We start from the raw sequence: 19,165 nt of genomic DNA, 5'->3' as shown, positions 1-19,165 counted from the left end.
TGCAGCTTGCAGCTGTGGTTTTGTGATTTAAGAATAATGTTCCGCAAACTTTGTTTTTGCGTTGATTTTTTTTTTCCCTCCGGGTGTTGCTGCCAATTATAAACAAATGCTCATGAAGAATTTGGAGGTAGTTGCAAAACAATACAGTGCAAGACGTTGCGACATCCTCTCTTCCATGGTATGTTGCCTGGTTTATTTGCTTTGGGCCAGATCAGTGTTTTCCCTCCACGTCCCCCATTTCCCCCCGCTCCCCCTCCCCAGGTTAATGCAAAGTGATTAAGATCAGATCCTTGCAAAGTCTGCAGTCCCGTAGAGGGGAGTTTAGCTCACGGGTGAGATCGAACGCCGCCGTTGCCTTGAGCACGGGGGAGAGCAGCGGGGCGCGCAGCACCTCGCAGAGCCGGGTCCTGAGAAAACGAGCCCCCGTTTGGGCATATGGAATTAGCGTTTTGGGTGTGCGGCGGCTTTGTGCAATTCTCCCGTGAGCATTTTCTTTCCCTGCTGACCCTTCTGCCTAGCTGCTTGCTGGAGCCTTTGTGCGGTGGATTTATTCGTTTATTTTTTGCTTAGCTTTCTTTTCTTTAACCGAACGCTTCAGCACAATCGGATGTTTCTTTGCAGGATGGGCCACTTTCACACCCTCTCTTTGACGAGGGGGGGAGGCTGCGCTGGATCGGGTCGGTTATTCTCATTTAATTCCTATTGTGCTTGGATCAGTCAACCTTCGGGACAAGGAAGTTCACAGCACAGCTCGGCTTTTGTAACCCGTAATTTCGTTTGGAAATGTTATCAAAACAAACAGATGCCAGCAGGATGAGCGTCAAGACCTGTGCAGAATCTGCTCTGTCAGAAACAAGTTCAGAGCCAGTTTGGCCTGCCTAAACATTTCACCCAGCAGCTCATTAAAATGGATATATTCAAAGGAGAATTCCTCCCCCCCCCCCCCCGATTAGATCATTCCTTTGATAAGAGTATTAACGAGCATATTTTCCCATAAATAAAATGAACAGGCCTGCAGGGCAGGGAAGGTTGTTTAGCCGGTGATGGGTTACATGCCACACTGGTCCTTTCCAGAGTTGCTAGTAAGGGAATCGGTCTGCTGTAGCGGGGGACAAGCGCGAGGAAGGCCTCCGGCCGGCAGAATTGGCCCAGGGGGATTTCATCCAGCTGTGTGATAGTGCTGCCTGCTGCTTTATTCTGGGTATAACCCCAGATGTGGTGGGAGGGATGGCAGAGAGGTGGATTCAGCACTCAGCAAGCTCACAAGTAATACCAGCTCCATAGCCATCTCTTTGGCCAACCCGTTGACCTTTGCTTCGTGCAGCCTCCTGCTTTGGCCCACGGGCTGTCCGTGTTTGAACCGATATTTCCTCGCTGCTCTAGGTCCAGAGATGGTCAGCGATCCCTCGGAGCAAAAGCGGAGCTGGCATCAGCCATCAGGCTGCCTCAGCAGGCCGCTCGGCAGGGTTCGTTTGCATTTTTTTAAAAAATGCTCTTGAATTTCAGGCTGGTGAAAGGTGACGGCTCGACAGCTCCGGTAAGCTTTACCGCGCAGCAGGTATAGCGATGGAAACGCAGGCTTTCCCCGCAGCATGTTGCCCTCCAGCTGGCTCGCTCGCCGCTCCTCTTGTCCAGGAAAACCCCTCCGGGGAGCGATGGGTGAGGAGCAGACCCCCCACCGCTCCCCACCCATCGCTCCGCGGAAGGAAAACCAAAGACAACTGGTGCTGTTGCGGTGTCCATAAGGAATTGACTACAAACCGCCGTCAAATAAGTCACCAAGCTGTCAAAAGACATGATTTTAATCACTATTGATTTACATTTCAGTGTGCGGAGGTTTTAAAATGAAGGCAGCTCTATTCCATTACCAGAATTTTCCAGTTTTCTCGAAGGTTTTTATTTATGAAGCTGCTCTAGATACAAATTAACCTACATTGCCTCCTGTTTGTTATTAACTTCTAGGAGAAGCTGAGAATTGAAGGGGTTCATTACTTTGATTGAAAGGTTCAGCTCGGTGCAAAGCACTGAAAGGCCATTTTGTAATGTTTTACAGCAGCGCGCCGGAGAAAATCACGTTGGCCGTCCCCATGTTTCCTAAGTAACCGGGCCCTAGGGGAGCTGTTTATTCCTGAGCGTCCCGCTGCGTGTAAGTACAGCAATCTCGCAAAGATATGCTAACTCGACCCGCAGGGGCTTCCGGTCGCAGAGGCAGGGCAGCCTAATAGTTAAATCTCCGGGCTCCGAGACAGTGCTTTTGACTTCTCCTGCCGCTCATTTCTGGCGACTTTTGGGCAGGTTGTGGAAATTAACTGTCTTTTTATCTCTGCAGAAGGACGCTGCCCTGTAGAGCTGAGCGCGTATTTGTAACTTAAGAGCAACAGATTTCCTAAGGTGCTGAAAGATAAAGAGCTGATGTAAGGAAGGCAGGAAAGCTAGAAAATGCCATTCTGGATCAGCCCAATGAGCTATTTAGTTTGTTTTCTTGCTTACAGTGACTTTTACCAAGTAGTTCAGAAGAAGGTCTGAAAACCTAGTGCTTCAGAAGCCCATCTAAAGAAAGGGAGCAGTTGTGGTTACAGAAAATAAACTGGACAGTGATTTGAAAATCAGTCCTTGAATATGTTTTGGGGGTATTTCAGCTGCTGAAGCTATTGCTTTTGTTCCTATGGATGTCTGATCCCCGTATGAGCATTTGTCTCGGTCCTTTCCTATGTCAGTGAGTTTCACAGGCTAATCCTGGATCGTTTTGCATGTATGTCCTTTTAAATTGCATGCAGATTGCAGTTCAGCTCATTATCTATAAACTGTCCCTTGCCTTTCTGGTGCTTTCCCTGGACTTTGTCATGAACTGCATGTATTTCTTTGCTCGCAGTTCCTTATTCCCCTTGATGTTTCCATGCAATATTTATTTCACTTTGGACACAGACATGTCCTCGATCTCCGACTGCCAGCCGTCAAGCAGCACCAGCAGCCAAATATCATGCTGTCCAACTGTGCAGCCTCAGCCCCTCTTCAGACTCACTGAGCTCATTTGGGAGGAAAATGCAATCAGCTCTTCTTTAAGGAGCAGGATGTGACAGGAAGCACTGAGCATCAGCAGGTCGGTCCTCAACAGCTGTCAGAACAATGTACGCAGTGCGACTGCTCCGTCGTGCTGCTAAATCGAGTCAGGGATTTAGTGGGCTGGAGTGTGTACGTTAAAACCTGTCCCCGTAGAGAGCGGAGCATCCCTTAGGAGGCTGGAACTTGCTGTGCTCGTGTTGCTATAGACGGGGAAAATGAGAGACAAAGAGTAGAAAGGACTAACCTCAGGCCATGCTGCGGCAAAAATCGGAGCTGAAGAGCTTTTACACCTCTGCTCATTTCAGGCTGCCTCCTCTAACCTCAAATTTTACAGAAAATAGACTGAGGGTTTCTTTGGGTCACTTTAAAAAGTCTATTTACCTCACAGCATCTTTGAAATAGGCAAAAATGTTCCCTCGACATAGAACTAAATCGTCTGTCCTTATCCTGCCTCGCTTCTTGTTGATAATCCTCTTCTTGTCTTTATAAAGGTTTGTGGGGGACTATTCTTTTGCAGTGATAGTCATGTTTAATTCTCTTCTATATTATACTGGGCATTTCTTTCAATGGTTTCCTAATGTCCTGCTGTTTAGCATTCTGTTGGGTTTACATATTGTGGATTTAAGATTTTATATGGGTTCAGAAATGTGCTTGCATGTTTGTAACTAGATGCTTTTTTCCCATGAGATGTTATGGAGATGGCCATGAAAAATCAATTCATACTAAACTATTTTTTTATTTTAATATTCTCATGGTAATGCAAAGTGACATTATCATTATCTTGTGTCTCTGAACAGCTCTAACTGCCATTGTTGTTGTTTATATCTTTGCCAAGCAACACCAATGTGATGGCAATAAAACTCCGGTCATTTGTATTGCTACTTTTGAGAACCCTCTCGGTGTCCCAGAAACTTTTAACTCTTTGATTTTTTACTAAAAAAGGCTTTAGATTGCAAAGATCTGATCCAGCTTTGAAGCAGCAAATCTAGCACTGAGTTGGATCAGCTAGTGCCTACCCGGGAAGCCAAAAACTTTAACATCTGGCGCAGTAGATTCTTCCACGGGCCTTGCATGCAAAGCAATGTGAATAAGCTGCCATGTAAAGGTTTAATTCTGTATAAGGCTTGATTTAAGCCTTTATCATTCTAATTCAGACTATAATACCACATGTTTTCATGAGTTATCCCTGACAGAAGTGCATTTAACCTGTTCTTAAAATCTTCCAGTGACAGGGAAGCCAAAATTTCCCCAGCCGGTCTCTTCCAGTGCTTTTCTGTCCTTTTTGCTAGAAAGTATTTGGGCTTTTTCCCCTTGAAGTCATTTCTGCTATTCAGCTTTCTGTACCAAGCTTAAGGAAGACAGTTTTTCTTCACTGTTATTGTATTCATGCAGGACACATTCAAAATGTTTTTCCCAAGCCAAAATACTTCTCACAGCAGTTCTGATGAGACCTTTTTCCATGACCTCCAGGTATAACAGCCATGGCACATTTCTCTGGAGGAAACTGAAAGATTAGGAAAAACAAGCTGTTCTTAATTTTTGTTGAAAATAAGCTATTGTTGTGGCTCTCCGAGTTCCTTGCTCATTATAGCATTTTGAAAAGTTGACAGTCTCAAGGCACACGCAATCCAAGAGAAGTCAGCTTATGTAGCTTTTTTGGTTGATTTTTCATCTGGGACAATTTCAAGAGTTCTTGGCAAAGCTTTATGGGGACATTGAGCACTGGGACCCCCTTCCCCCTCCCTCCCCTCAATGCCACAAGGTTCAGCTTCCCAGTTTCAGAGACCTGAGTGTGGGATATCTTTAGTAATGGAAGCATAGGGATAGAAGGCAGCTTCTGGGTCAAATGCAGTCCTGCTGTCATCAAACATAGTCCAGGATACCGTTCATAAAGGTATAATGCTCCACCTTCAAAGCGTTTGGATTTTTGCCTCCACTGTGTCCACTGGAAGGCCGTTCCACAAGCTGAGTGCTCTAAGAATTATGAAGCTCCTTTTTTAATCCCAGTTATATTTATGTGCAGCTGATTTTTACCCAACTGGTCCCATGCCAACGCTGTCCATATGCTTAATTAAGTGTCTAAGCCCTCTCATGAGTGCTTCTATACATAGCAATCATACTCATTTGGGCCTCTGTTTTGTTAGGCTAAGCAAACCAAGATTGCCTGCCTTAATAGCTTCATTTTTCCTTGTTGTTATGCTTATTGTCCAGAAACTATCTTAGCCATCTTAAATTTCTGCTGTGCAACTTCTATATGCAAAGAATCTATCCGTGACCATGTTAAGTGCCATCATCTCTTAGGTGGAACCCAACTGTTTATAAATGCATTCGCTGAATGTTGAAATGAGGTTAAAAAGCACACATATCCAAGTAGAACAGGGAGAGAAAAGCTTGGCATGTGCACCTGGGGGATTATAATTTGACAGCGATGTAGGGCTAATGCTTATTTTGCTTACCAAAAGGAGCCTCAACATTGGATCCTGTGATTCATCGGGTCTCTGCTTTGATGTTTTGCTGAAAGCCTTCTTCGGTGGTCTGGCAGAAGGATGCAAACCTTGGTCTGAACCACTGGCGCGGTAGTATCTAGGTGGAAGGAGGTTGGCAAAACCTTACTCTGCACCACAAAAATGTTGCTTAGAGATCTCCCACCAGTCTGGGCCTGAGTCTGTTTAGCTCCTATATGCTGATCTTTGATAAGGAACCAAGAGAATATTTTTTTTTGCTGGAAACTAGTTGCTTTTCATCTTTCTTTGTGCTCAGAGCCAAATGCACTCTTAACATGGTTTCCCCAAGACCAGCGGTATTGCCCCTTCAGCCCTGCACGCTCCCAGCGTGTAGTAGGTTTCCCAGGATGATGTGTTTAGTAAGCATCACTTGGGGAAGAGCAAGAATGAGGTGCTAAAAGTGGCTCAGAAACGATGCTGTGATTTTATTTATAAGAGCAAAGAACTTGCCAACACAAAGCTTGCTCCCTACTGTCCTACAAGTCCTGGAAGTGGACATATAAAAGCCATTTTATTTGGAAAAGGCCATAGCTCTTATTCTGTGTAGAAATGCTAAAAAAACAGCTGTGCTTTTCATATCCTTGTGTAGTGTAGGCTTGAGACCCGTGCAGGGGGACTTCGAGAGGTTGAACCAAGTTCTCCTTCCTCCTCTTAACCGGGGCTGCTGCTGCTCAGAGCTGGGGAGCTCTTTGCCGGGGGAAGTGGAAGATAACAGAAACACGTTCCCCAAACCGAAAGCAGTGGGGGCAGGAAGGGAATTAAGGACAAAGGTGGAAAGGTTCATGGCGAGGCCTTGCCTGATTGAGGGATCGCCCTGCTGTGCTTTGGGACTGGGGCTGCGCTCCTCCGTCTCTCAGACCTCCAGCACCCAGCAGCGGCACTGCCCTCCCCAGCCACGTATGGTCCCCTTGGGCCGTGCTGTCATTGGGACCGCGAGGAGCTTACGTGGCACTGAGGAGGCCTCAATCACTCCACTCCAGCCTGCCTGAAGCCTCTCAGCCCCAGTGTGGCACCAGCATCTGGTAGGAGCACGGACACACGCTCTCATCTTCTCGCGGGGGGCGATCGCCCTGCAGGCTGGTGTTGCACAGAGCCACGTGGCTTCCTCCCCCCCAGCCTCTCCAGTACTTCCCCCTAAGCCCACACGTCCGTTTTTCCGCGCCAAGCTGCGCCATCCCCTCTCCCCTCCCCGGCCAGCCCACGTACCTGGGCATTTTTGACTCCGCGCCAGGTCTGGGCTGCGGCTAAGCAAGGATGACTCAGACGTTGCTTTCTGACATCCCCTACGTGCCGAGCTAGAGGAGCTGGAGCGAGGCCCACGTCATGACAGGAGCATCCCCCCCCACTCCTCCTCCCCGTCACCTCGGCTCCTCGGCACGGAGGGTGGAGCAAGACCGAACCGGTCTCTGCATGCATATCGCCTTTGTCTGCTGCCGGTGAACGTGCAGTGCTGGAGGGGAGCGTTTTAACGACGAGAAACCGTGCGGGGCTCGATTGTTCCCTGCATCCGTGGAAAATTACTCCCGCTCGCTCTTCCCTTTGCTCGAGCAGCTCCAAAACAGGCTTGTAGGGGAGGGAGGAGAGGAGGGAGGTGTATGCACGTGTGGGGCCAGGCCTGTTTCTTGTTCTTCCTGCCTCTGAAGGATTTATTCTGAAAGATTCTCGCCTTTGTGTCGTTAGGAAAACACAGCAATCGCCAAGTGTTTTGGGGCCAACCGGTTAAATGTCACCAGGAAAAGAACAGACAGGAACGGGGCCCCGACATCCCAGCAGCGCCATCCCCCATGCCGCCCTCCCCTTCCCATCCGGCACAAGTGAAACCAGATGGGAGAGGTGGCCGCCGCGGAGACGCGGCAGAGGGTGCTGATCCCGGTGCCGACGTGGGTTACCGATCCCGCTTGTTCCTGCCGGCCCTGGGGCACCCGCCGAGAACGGGCTCCCCCGCTGCCGCAAAGAGGGTGGTGGCCAGGTAGATGGACAGGGCAGGGGAAACGGGTCAAAAAGTCTGACACAGAACATTTTGGTGTCCCTGGGCATCTCTCTGCACCTCCGCTGTGGTTGTGGAAGAGAGAAACCATCTGCGTGCGGTGCAGATCTGTTCCCAGGTGTCATTCCTGCAAAGTGCTTGGAGGAGAGAAGGTGACAACGTGAGCAGCATCTCAGCTAACTAAAGCCACCCAGCTCTCCAAAATTAGTATTTTGTGAATACATTGAATTTCAAGGTGCAAACTGTTCTCTGTCTTCCCGCAGGAGGTGTTTGAGGGCTTGCAGTGCTGGTGTCTTTGCTCATGTATAAATGCAGATGGGTTCCTGCTTCTCTGGTGCACCTTGTGTGCACACGCGCTCAGCCGTGCGCGCGCTCGACTCCCCACGTAGCTCGGGGGAAGCTTTCTGCTCTTTGCTCGTAGCAGCTGGACACGGGATGCACATCACCGTCCCGTGAACCTGCCCCGGATCCGTCCCCGCCGCCTCTGCGGCTGCCTTTGTTCGGGGCTGGTTGAGCGCGCTCCTCCTGCCTGCTCCCCTTGGGTTTGCTTTTGCTGCGGTGCTGCATTATGCTTTTTCTCACCGCTCTGCTTTTTCACACCCTGCCTTTTGTTTTTCCCTGAGCTGCCTGCTTGTTCGCGCTCCCGCTTTCTTGATTCTTCTTTTCCTTCTCTCTTCCGTATTTCCCCCTCCCTCCGCTCCCAGCTCTGTCCAGCTTTCCTCCTCATCTCTTGCTCTCAGGGTTTTCTTTCTGGTCTTGACAACAATGTATAAGAAAAGAAAAACTCCAGCGATCTGTTGCAAGGCTTTCGCTCCTCGGCTGCATTCGTTAGGGGTACAGGCTGATCAGACCGATTTTCCTTATTCTCTGCACAGATCGTGCCTTCCCCTGCTGCTCTGCTCTGCCTCTCTGCTCCCTTCCGCTGGTGGATCCCCAGCGCCGCGCTCTCCCTCCGGCCCAGCCAGCTGCGTTCGGTTATCTTTTTGCCTCTCTGTCTCCAAGCAGAAAACGCTTCTGCTCCACGCCGACTCGCCCATTGGCTGCCGTCGCGTCGGAGGAAGCTGCGTGCAGGAGGAGCGGCGTCGCTAAGAGCTTCGCCCCGCGCTCTGCTCTGCAGCGATGGAGGTGGGAAGGTGCAGGGGGGAAACCTCCCGGGAGCTGGCTCCAAAATCTCCCAGGAGCCGGCTCCGAAATCTCCCGGGAGCTGGCCCTGAAATCTCCCAGGAGCCGGCTCCGAAATCTCCCAGGAGCCGGCTCCGAAATCTCCCAGGAGCCAGCTCCGAAATCTCCCGGGAGCCAGCTCCGTGCTGGGCCGGGATCTGCCCCCGATGCCAGGGAATAAGGGAGCAGATGGCGCAGGTCGGCTGAGCGGTCGCTGCCGTAGCCAGCCACGAGCGTTTAGTGCCCGAGGAGGAAGAGGAAGCGGCAGCGATATCGAAGCTGTGTTGTGAAAGGGATTAAGCTGAACTAATGGAAATCGTAGGCTGGGTGTGAAGGATGATTTCTGGCTGTGGGATGTGGTAAGCTGTGGATCATATCCCAAGAGGAGGAGTAGAAAAAAACATTGTTTGGATGCTGAAAGCTGAGCTGAGTAAAGCTCTAGAGAATACTGTATAGTTGGGGATGGTGGATTTAAGATTAAACCGTGCAACAAAAGGGCAAACTACAATAATAGACTCATCTAGGTCTCTCTCATCTCCAACCTGTCTTAATGAATTCATTCACCTTTCTGTGCTGCGGGGAGTGCGGCAAATATTCTCCCTGTTTTACAGAAAGGGAAACCAAAGCTCTGAGAGGCGGGGAATGGTCCTGGGTCAGCGCCCGCAGAGGTGCAGGGCAGTGCTTGGGCTCCAGAGCTGTGCGTGGCTCTGCCTCGGACACTCGCCCGTGATTTTCTGCGGTCCGTGTGCGTCGGACCCATCCTGCTGCAGGAATGCAACAGGCTGCCCTGACAGGCTGATATCCTCCTGCCAGCAGTGTGAGCGGGTGCTTATCTTCACATTTTCCCCTTGCATAGGTGTTCCTGGCATCTGTAACGCTTTTTGCACCCAAGAGTCTTGGGCTGGGCTATTTTGCATGTATTTTTGCCTTTTTAATTTGTTTTCCCCTGCTTCAGGATCCCTTTGGTGAACCTAGTGTCTTCTGAAATGTGACATGTGCCTTCTTCGAGAGAAGCAGGTCAGCTAGGAAGCAAAGCAGTTTGTGTCCCAGGTATTTTGCTGTAGCACTGAAGCCTGGGGCCCCTCTGTGTCTCTGTGCTGTGCTTCAGGGACATGGCGTTAGCCACCCAATTTCTTCTGGAGTTCCTTTCGCTCTCAGGTACCCAAGTGCAGGTTCATTGTGAAATCCTCATTCGTACAGGGATGAGAAGGAGGGGAGCTGGAGTCATCTCCCTGTACAGTCAAGAAGCCTCTGCTGTCATTCCCCTCTTTTTCCCCCCTTATTTTCCAAGCCCTTGAGCTGTTTTAGCTTCCTCTGTGGTGTCCAGGCCTGGACAGGACAGCAGAGAGCGGTATTTAGAGAGTCAGTGAAACTGCAGCTGAACTCGAGTCGCTCTGCAGTGACCTCTCCCTTCTTGGTTTCAAATTCTTCACATCCCTCTTTCTCATGTAAGTGGAGAGTTGCTCTATTTAGGGACCAGTGAACACACCACTGAAGATGTAGCCAGCAACAATCTTCTGTGGCTTTTAGGTATTGCTTGAAGTCCCAATTCACTGTCCTGCTCCTGGCTGCTGGAAAGGCTCCAGGCAGAAGGTGCAGGGAGCCAGGGCTGGAGCCAAGCTTGGCTTAGGTGTGGCTCCCAAGTTGGTCTCTTTTGCAAGCAATTGCTCACAGCGGCCTCGGTTATTGCCTTCCCCACAACCCAGCAGCCTCTCCCTTCTTGGTGTCGGAAATTATTTCACTCAGAAATCAAGAGTCATGAAACTGAGATCATGGGACCAGTTAGGTACATGAAGGGAAGCAATCCCACAGCATTTTTTCCGTATGAATAATGGTGAGAACCCCTTTTTGGGCACACGTTGCATCCCGTCGTGGGCATAGTTACACTGAGGCATGCACAGGGCGAGCAAGTCTGAGCCCCAGGGAAACTGGAGAAACATTCCCTGGCAGTGGGATAGTGGTGTAGGACATTGGTACCACTGGCATAAATCCAAAATAATTCTATCGGTTTCACTGGAGTTAACCAGAATTTATATCCGTGTCATTGACGTAGCAACCTTGATGGTTTGACATCTAGGGTTAGAAGCTTGAAGGACACATGTAATTTAAGTCCATCAGAAATTTCATGGATGTATAAGACCAATGACCTTCATGTGAGGGGGTAGAAAATGGGGGAGTAGCAAAAAGAACAGCTGTAGCAGGGAACAAGTTAGATCTTCCCATTACTGCACCTCCAGTCAGCTTGTTTGCTGTTTTCTTGCTGCACCTCCACCCTCATCTCCATTAGTTTGTAAATCACCCTCCCTTTGCACAGCCTTTGAATTCCAAATTGGCAAAAGTTGCATGACTTTACCACTTACGCTGTTTTTCTGGCCTGTTTATGTCCCATAAATTAAGTCAGTGATGAGCTTGGCATGGGATCTGGAAGTTTTTCACAGCAGGCTTGGTTTCCCCCCTTTAATTAAACATTACAGGTTCCTCATGAATCATACTTTGTGCTGTTAAACTGTGATGAAAAGCCTTAACATAGTAATTTATGGGAAATCTGTTTTGATGTGCAGAGTTGGACCCTGCATCTAACCTTGTACACAATTGTAAAGCTCCTGTAAATCATCTGACTTTGTTTGCTGACTTGCAGTCGCAGGGTAGGTGCAAATCTAGCAAAGTCCAATGGTGCAGGCGTGGGCTGCATTCTCCGTCTCCTGCAGTGGCCGGTTTTAGGACTATCTGAACCACAAGCTGAACTTGGCTTTGGGAGTCTGACAGCCCCTCGTGGGCCGGTCCTCCATGCATTTCTTTAAACCCTTTTCCAACATACGTATTCGCTTGGCTCCCACCACATCCATGAAAATGAGCTCCACAATTTCATGATGTGGCTGGGCAAAAGTACTTCCTTCGCTGGTTTTCAGCCTATTGCTAATTGCATCTGGGGCCCCACATTTTGTGCTATGCGAATTAAAAAGTAACGGTTCCCTTTCCCCACGGCATTCCTGCTTTTGGTAGCTCTCTCAGGTAATCGTTTTTCTTCCAGGCTGACATTTTACTCTGCTGTCTTTCCCTGCGTGGAAGCTCTGCCCTATGCGTGATCTGCCCCCACCCCTCTTCCAGCCCTTTTTCTATCTTAATTTTATCTTTCCTGACATGACGTGACCAGAACTGGTGGCAGTGTTCACGATACAGGTGCACGGGGGATTTATACAAAAACAGGATGGGTTTTTCTAACATGATCGCTATACCATTTCCAGCAGTTCCCTAGGATGCCTTTTCACCGTTGTAAGCCCTGAGCTGACATTTGCAGAGTTATGTCCACATCGGCTCTAAGATCTCAGAGCAGCATTAGCTCATTTTCAGCCTGTTACTGCATATGGGTAATTAGGGTCTTTTTTAAAGTCTGTTTTCTTTAAAGAAGCAAAGTGTACGTGATCACACTATCTGTCATCCAATTCGCATGTGTATGCAACCAGAGGGTTGTGTCCAGTGAGGGACAAACGGAGGTGGTGAGGACGGAGGGGATGAAGAACATACATCAGGAGGAAACCAGGCTCCTCCAGTTCCTCTGGCCGTAGAAGTCATCCACTGTGATGGTTTGATCGACACCAGATTTCAGCTGTCTGGTGCCTTGTCACTCGGCACAGTGTTCCTGTCCAGGGACAAGTCAAGTCCCGCATCTTTTTGGTAAGACAGTTTTAGACAGTCACGTTCCAGACAACTAACTGGTCTCCTTCAGCCCAAGATGCAACAGGCCCCGTTTTCAGAGGGGTGTCAGAAAATCGAAAGGACCACTCTGTGCAATGTTAGCTTTTATAAAACATCTGCTTGGCAGAGATGATCGCATGTCTGATCCGAACATGTGTGTCGGATCATTTCCACATAAAGCTTTCGCCACTGATTCCCACTGCTCTGCCTGGTTAGTCCTATTTATAGAGTGCCCTTCACCGGAGTATCTAGGCTTTTAAACTTTATTCTTGGAAAATTATTCACTTCTTGGACCTGCCCTGGAGCAATTATTCACCAACACTCCTCCCCAACGTGACATTAAAAGAAATTCCCACAAGGCAGCAGAGAACTTCAAACCTTTCTGCAGCCAAACCCAAACTTTGCCTTGCATTGCGAGCTGTTTCGTCTTGTCCTGTAATTCTCAGCCTGGCCATGTTGTTCATTCACCTGCAAAAATGGTTTGCTGCCTTTGATTCTTCTCCGATGAGATCATTCACCGCTGAATGCAGGAGCAAAACACCCAGCAAACGGTGTTCTGGTGCGGGGTTATAGGTTTTGGAAGGGAGTCTTTCTCAGTCTCTGGCTCAATACCTGCTGGGCCACCGCAGCTTCTGCTTCTTGTCCTAGTAACTATAAACCAGGACAGGCCAGTGGTGACAACGGAGCGATTTGGGAGCAGTTAGTTCCCCGCAGGGGATATCTTCTGTGTGCACGTAAGGCCGAGTGGTCTCTGCTATCTCAGCGTTCCTATAGCACCCTTCCCCGCGTTACGGAGGTGCAGAGATGGAAGTGATCAGCAGGTTGTCGGAGGTGTGTGTTGCTATTTGGCTTCCAGGTGGTACGTGGGATTCATTAGACACCGTGAGAGGCTTATTGCCAAAGCTTTGCTAGGGATGGAGTGGGCCACTGTGCCACCCCACGTCTCTGGAGGAATAGGGGTAATTAAAGAGGAAGTGGCTGTGCTCTTCTTGCTTTCGTTGTTAAAATCTCTGGATTGCTAGAATACGACATCACTTGCACTGCTGTAGAGAGCTGGAGCTGGCTTGGGGACCACGCTCTGCCGTGCTGGTGAGACCTGGCTCCTTCCTGAGCTGCAGAGGCCCGAGACTGGCAGACACAGTGTCCAGAGCGAGGGAGGCTGCTGGTGCCTTACCGCAGCATTTCCTACAGCAAGAAAACCCTGATGGTTTTGAATGGCTAATTTGGGGCCTAACTTGGGGCTTGAGGAGGAAATTCTTTCAGGCTGTTGTTTGCATTTCACTGGAACAAAAAAAAAACAGCAAAAGGGCTTAGCTGGCTCTGCTTTCATACCTCCCAGCGTGAAGCAGGCTGGACACACGGGGGGCGAGGAGGAGGGAGGAGAATTGATGAAACTATGGATATTAATGTTTAAACATTTGTCTTGGAGCTGTGTTGCAAGAGAGCATCCCTTTGATGGGCTTCGCTTGTGCCCCTGAGACACCACTCGAGGGCAGCCACGCTTCAAAGGAAAGTGCCTGCCCCAGAGCTTGGAAAGGGCAAGGCGCTTCCAGCTCCTCTTCATCGCGTGGGTGGCACCCTGTCCTTGAACGTTGCTCTCCGGAGCGAGGCGAAGCAGGGCAGATCCCAGGAGCAGGAAGGCGTTGGAAGTGCTGCTGGAGACCGTCCGGTTGGGATGGGTTTGACTGCAACAGCTCTCCTTGGCGGCATCCAAGCTGCCGGTTTGGGAGGGGGCTGTGGTCCTGCCCCGCCATGTCCTTCTGCCCTGGCCAAACCCCCCTTCTGACTGCTGTGCCTGGCCTTTCTTCACAGGATGGAGCCTGCACCTGGATCCAGGTCACTGCTCCTTTAGTTGAGCTGTACGTCCAAAAGCACAAAACTTTTAGTGGATTTCTGGTCATTTAAGGAGTCTCTAGACAAGAGACAAGAAGGTACAGCCAGGGGACAGAGCCTGGCTGGAGGGGATGCTGAGCACCTTGCTGCTGGGATAAGGCTGCGAAGGAGGAGATCATCTCCCGCTCCTCTGCCCACTCATACAGGAGTGTTGCCATTTTTTAATAACTCCATCATCACTTTAAATAGCTGTTACTACCACAGCCTCCAGGCTCCTGACTCAAGTCCTCACTGGCTGTACACAAAAGCAAACACCGGCACCCTGCCATTTCCCGTATATGTCTCTGCTCCTACCTGCCCCGACCTGGGGCGCATTTCATTACTTTGTGCCTTTTTGCCAAGAAATACCAGACTGGTGTTGTAGACGATCACGGGAACGAATTCAGTCTGTGCTGAGCTCTGCTCCTGCGATCCAAGGAATGATTGCTGTCTCCTGCGCCAGGATAATGCGCAGGGTGCTGGACCTGGAGTGAAAATGAGGTTGCTTAACCCAGTTTTCTTCAAGAGGGGAAAAGGAGAGGGTGAGTAGTCAGAACAAGCCTTGGTACTCCCATCACCGTGTTATATTGGTGAGAAAACGGCATAAAAACCAGTGCAGATTGCCAAAGATGAACCAGAATGATTGCATACCTCCATGGTCCCTCATATGAAGGTCTTCGTCCAAGTCCCTTTACAGACAGGCAGCCACATGGCAAAGAGCCTGCTTTCATTAAAGTTTCATTCTTGCATCTTCTGCTCTGTCAGTTCATAAAAAAATTTCTGCTTAAGCTTGTGTTAACCCTGCAACTTTGCAATTGCATCTTGGCTTTCCCAGAACGTTTGTTTCTTCTGGTGGTAGAAGGCAGGTTTACGTGAGCATCCGTCTTATAGACTGGCCTTTTTGATGCCAAAGAGCCACAGCTCCGCAATCCGCTTGTAAATCTAGCATAACCCCATTGATTCAGTGAAGCCGCCTTGCATTTACACAGGCAAAACTCATCCTGGCCTGCAACCCACAGTCTCGACTAAAGCGTTTGCAATTTAGCAAAGCCCCTGTGGGCTGTGAGTATTCACGATGACCCGTGAGCACAAGTTACAATGATGTCTGTCCTCTTAGGACGGCACGGATGGACCCTGCACAAGCTCCCAGCACCAGGTGCCGAAAGCAGAGCAACGCTGCCAGAAGGCTTTTGTGTTTAGTCCACGGGGTGAAGGTAAAATTAATTGCTTGGCTGCTTACTGTCAGCTACAGCCAGAAGTATGGTCACTCTGGCACTGCGGTGCTGGGTTCCAGGCTCTGCACGTGGTTGCTTGTGTATTTGGCAGCGCGGGGTCAGCAGAAGCTGGTTTGGTGGCAAGGGGAGATGCTCCCTTCTGCGTCCCTCTCTCTGTTTGACAGTTGTTTGCTTCACCCAGTTTCAGCCACGTATTTCTAGAAATTTGGTCATGGTGGCCCTAGACATGGAGAGTCTCAAACCTTAGTTTAAATATGGATCTTGTTCCATGCTGTTTGAATAGGACATAATTTAGGAACAAATGGCCAGAAAGGAAATTTTGGGAAAGGAATAGAAAACGTTAGAGATCATGAGATTTGATGTGTTTTGGTTTAGCTAGGAGAGTGTGATCCCAGAGCCCAGCAGTTCCTACAGGCTTCAAGTAGGGCAGGACATGAATATTTATGTATTTGCACTGTTGCGGTGAAATTGCCTGTGCTGGACAAAAACCCGTCTGCAGGTTGATGCTAATGATAGTGGGCAAAAAGGAGAGAAAAGCAAATAGTTTAGAATGCAGCTTTGGGAAAGGGGATTTGCTGCTATTTTAAGGCCTAAATGGTTTGGTTCTTGCTTGTTACTATTCATAATGCATTGCGTTTGGCAGTACTTTATACAAGGAAGGAGACTGAAAGCTGAGTGCAGAAGGGAATTTCACTCAAAAACCTCGTCCCCAAATCTCAGCCTTTTCTGTGCTGTTTATAATTAACTGATTTGGAGACCAGCTCAAATTTTGGAGAAGGAAAGGCATCATCAAAGTTTCCAAACCTCAGAGATAACAAAACGCATCCGTGAGGGCCCTAAGAAGTTCCTTAGAGAGTCAGGAAATACCGGAGCAGACTGTCCTGATGTTGTCAAGGGGAAACTTTTTTTAAGAAAGCAGAAATCGAACCTTTTCAGCCTTCCTTCTCCATCACAGGGAAAGAAAGAAAGAAATGGTGTGGGGCAGGGCAGAGACGAGCTGGTGTGTGTGAAACTTTTGTGCGTTGTCTTTGAAGGCTCCTGAATATTAACTTGGGGTTTCGTTGTCTGGTGACAGCAGAGAGAGAGAAATTGCTCAAAGATGAGAAGTGGGGAGTTGGGTGGGGGAGCAAGAAGACATTGGGAAACATCAGCTGAGGATCTCCTGGTGGTTAAGAAGTTCCTGCTATTTTTGCCTTTGCTGCAATGGCTTCAGCTGTACTTTGAGGTGTACTTTGTACTTTTATGACCCACCTAACACTGAAGACCCAAAATCGGCCTGCCTGGGGCATTTCCTCCCTCCTACCACGTAACCCAGCCAGTGCAAAGGGGCAGGCGTCCTCCCTGAGGCCCCCGAGCTCCAGGAGCTCCTCGTGAAATTGCTGAGAGGCTCCTGAGAGCTGCAAATAGCCTCCCTGCAATGACAGAGGGACAAAAAGGAGTTTCTTTTGACGTGGGCTGATTGCTTTTGAAATGACTGCTCAATCCCACCGGGACTTTGCAGTGTTACTAATGGTGTCAGGGCAACCTGGAGCCCTGGGTAAGGCCCTTTTTATGCTTTGCGAACCAAAGAGGTGGAAGGGGAGTGCTAAATCGACAGGACTAGGTTTTCTACCGTCATCCCAAAGTGCCAAAGTAGTCCAGAAAGACGGACCAAAGCTGGAACAAGTGCGGAGAGAGGCTGCCACGACGGTGACAGCACGGAGGCTTTCTCATGGGACGAGAGGACCTGGAGTTGGGTGGTTTAGTCTGCGTTTAGGCTGGAGGACAGGGCTGCAGCCTTGGCCTAGGTCAAGAACATGGCCTGGCCGCTTGCGGCTGAGGGATTACAGTGAAATCGGAGCCCGCCGGCTGCTTTGCTGTGCAGACACCGAGGGGAGAGTGCTGCCTGGCTGGTCGCACACCATCGGTGAAAGGGGGGTGAGATCTGTGGATCCCACCTTGCCGGCACGGTCAGGGGCAGAAACCTCCCAGATTAAAGCCACTAACGAATCAGTCACTGCCCGCTGGCAACAAAGTCAAAACGGGGCAGAGTTATGATTGTCAGCACGTTATTCCCAGGCTGTTCCTGGGGCTGGGCAGCTGCCCGGCCCCCCCTTACCCGAAGACTCGCTTTCCCTTTAATCGCCTTTCGCCTCAGTTTCCCCTGACGTCAGTGTTTCGGACTAGATGGGCTGATAGAGCAACAGCTCCCAGCGGTAACCCTTTAAGGGACAGACATCGCAGCCTGTTTCTCTGTTCCCGAATGGCACTTCCAAGGACAGTTCGTTTGAGATGTCATGTTCAAACACAGTCACTTACTTGTATTCTTCTCAGCGGTACTAACGGCTGTAAATCTTCAAAGAGAATAATGATTAGCCCTAAGCAGCGCTGGGCTGTGAGAAAAACGTATAATGGAACAATTATTGAAAGCAGCCGAGACTAAAAGTAGCATTTAATGGGATCCGGCATCTTCTGTTCCAGCTGACCTGAATGCTGCTCATTCTGCCAAGCAAAGAGAGTGAAAACCTCTGAGATTCGTAAGTCGGAGTATTTAGGTCACACGTGGATTAGAGTGTGATCAGATTGGCTTTAATGTAGAGCTGCTCCGGATAGATATAGATCATACAGTGTGCGAAGGAATCGATGCTTTCAGCGGCTTGTAGGGAGATCACAGGGGAGCCTGGTGCAATGCTCTGCCTCCAGAGCTGTGTTTTGTAAGGTCTTTCAGAGGCACGACGGATTACAAGTGTTATTCACCTGCATGTGATCACAGCTGTTGTGGCCAGGGGCCAGATCCCTTCCCCGTGGTCCGGATTGCCACCGTGTTGGCCACAGCACGCCTATGCACCGTGCTCGTCCCCGCTCAGACGTAGACGTCCAGGCGAGAGAGGAGATTGCAATGCAGCAGGGTCTTCAAACCTCTCTCTTGACTTAGATGCTAGTCACCTCTTCTGCTCTTTGCCATGAAGGTAGCAGAGACCTAACAAACTCATTTCATTTAAGAGCACATCCACACTGTTCTTGACCAGCCGTGGGTCACAGAGCCATTAGATGTGGTATTTTCCATCCCTGCCAGCCCGGTGTCTTGTAATGGTGCTGAGAGGTCCAAGCTCCAGCCAGCCCCAGGACTCAGGCTGGTAACTGAACCCAGGAGTCTTGTTGGGGCCATCTGCAAGGCCAGGACCTGCGAGCAAACCGCAGCCTGGCTGGATGTGTTCATGTTATCTGAGCAGCTGCTTTTTCACCGTATCAGCATGAAGGGTGATTAGTGCTGGCACGAGGCCAGAGCAGAGTATCCGTGTTCTGCCTGGCCAGTTAGTGGCTGGGTTCTCCCCTCCTCCCAATGGATAAAACAGAGAAATGTCATCATTACCACCTCCCTGCCACCAAAACCTCACCTTCCTGGTGGAGCCGGGGAGCCCAGAGACCCCGCTGGGTGCACCGAGGGGATGTGTCTCCCATTGCCACCCATGGAGGTTACCTTCCTCCTGGTTCTGCGTGAGCCTTTGGTCGTAGGACCACCCCAGAGAGCCGCTCCGGGGACTGGAGACGGCTGGGGTCCATCTGCCTTCCTTGTTCTCTGGCAGATTCCTGAGCGCCCGAACGACGGCCGCTCACCCTGCAGAGCTCTGCAGAGCCGAGGCCTGTCACCAGCACGCTTCAGCCGT

At 49.8% G+C, this 19,165-nt stretch overlaps 1 protein-coding gene and 1 long non-coding RNA gene across 15 annotated transcripts in view; one reads left to right on the top strand and one right to left on the bottom strand.

Annotated features, from left to right (window-relative positions):
- JSRP1 (junctional sarcoplasmic reticulum protein 1) overlaps positions 1–19,165 on the top strand; it is a 37,382-nt gene that overhangs the window by 5,149 nt on the left and 13,068 nt on the right. For 4 of the 14 annotated variants that reach the window (XM_026114168.2, XM_026114177.2, XM_026114176.2 and 1 more), the window contains one exon: positions 2,054–2,146. The exons of 1 other annotated variant lie outside the window; for it this stretch is intronic. In XM_026114168.2, the coding sequence (XP_025969953.1) occupies positions 2,054–2,146 (93 nt within the window). Of the gene's footprint in view, positions 1–118; positions 179–2,053; positions 2,147–2,925; positions 3,101–14,163; positions 14,826–15,170; positions 15,498–19,165 lie in introns of those variants that run through there. 9 more of the 14 variants (XM_064497251.1, XM_026114173.2, XM_064497250.1 and 6 more) reach the window with 7 other exon arrangements.
- Positions 1,772–7,122, bottom strand: LOC112991573 (uncharacterized). Its single transcript, XR_003261332.2, has 3 exons — positions 6,774–7,122; positions 5,520–5,646; positions 1,772–4,567 (listed from the first exon to the last, which is right to left on the bottom strand). It is a non-coding gene; the product is annotated as an uncharacterized LOC112991573 (long non-coding RNA).

This window comes from Dromaius novaehollandiae, chromosome 25 (genome assembly GCF_036370855.1).
Source record: "Dromaius novaehollandiae isolate bDroNov1 chromosome 25, bDroNov1.hap1, whole genome shotgun sequence".
In the NCBI taxonomy this organism is placed as follows: domain Eukaryota; kingdom Metazoa; phylum Chordata; class Aves; order Casuariiformes; family Dromaiidae; genus Dromaius; species Dromaius novaehollandiae.
The sequence above is the reverse complement of the archived record's forward strand: the minus strand, read 5'-3'. Positions and strand labels throughout refer to the sequence as shown.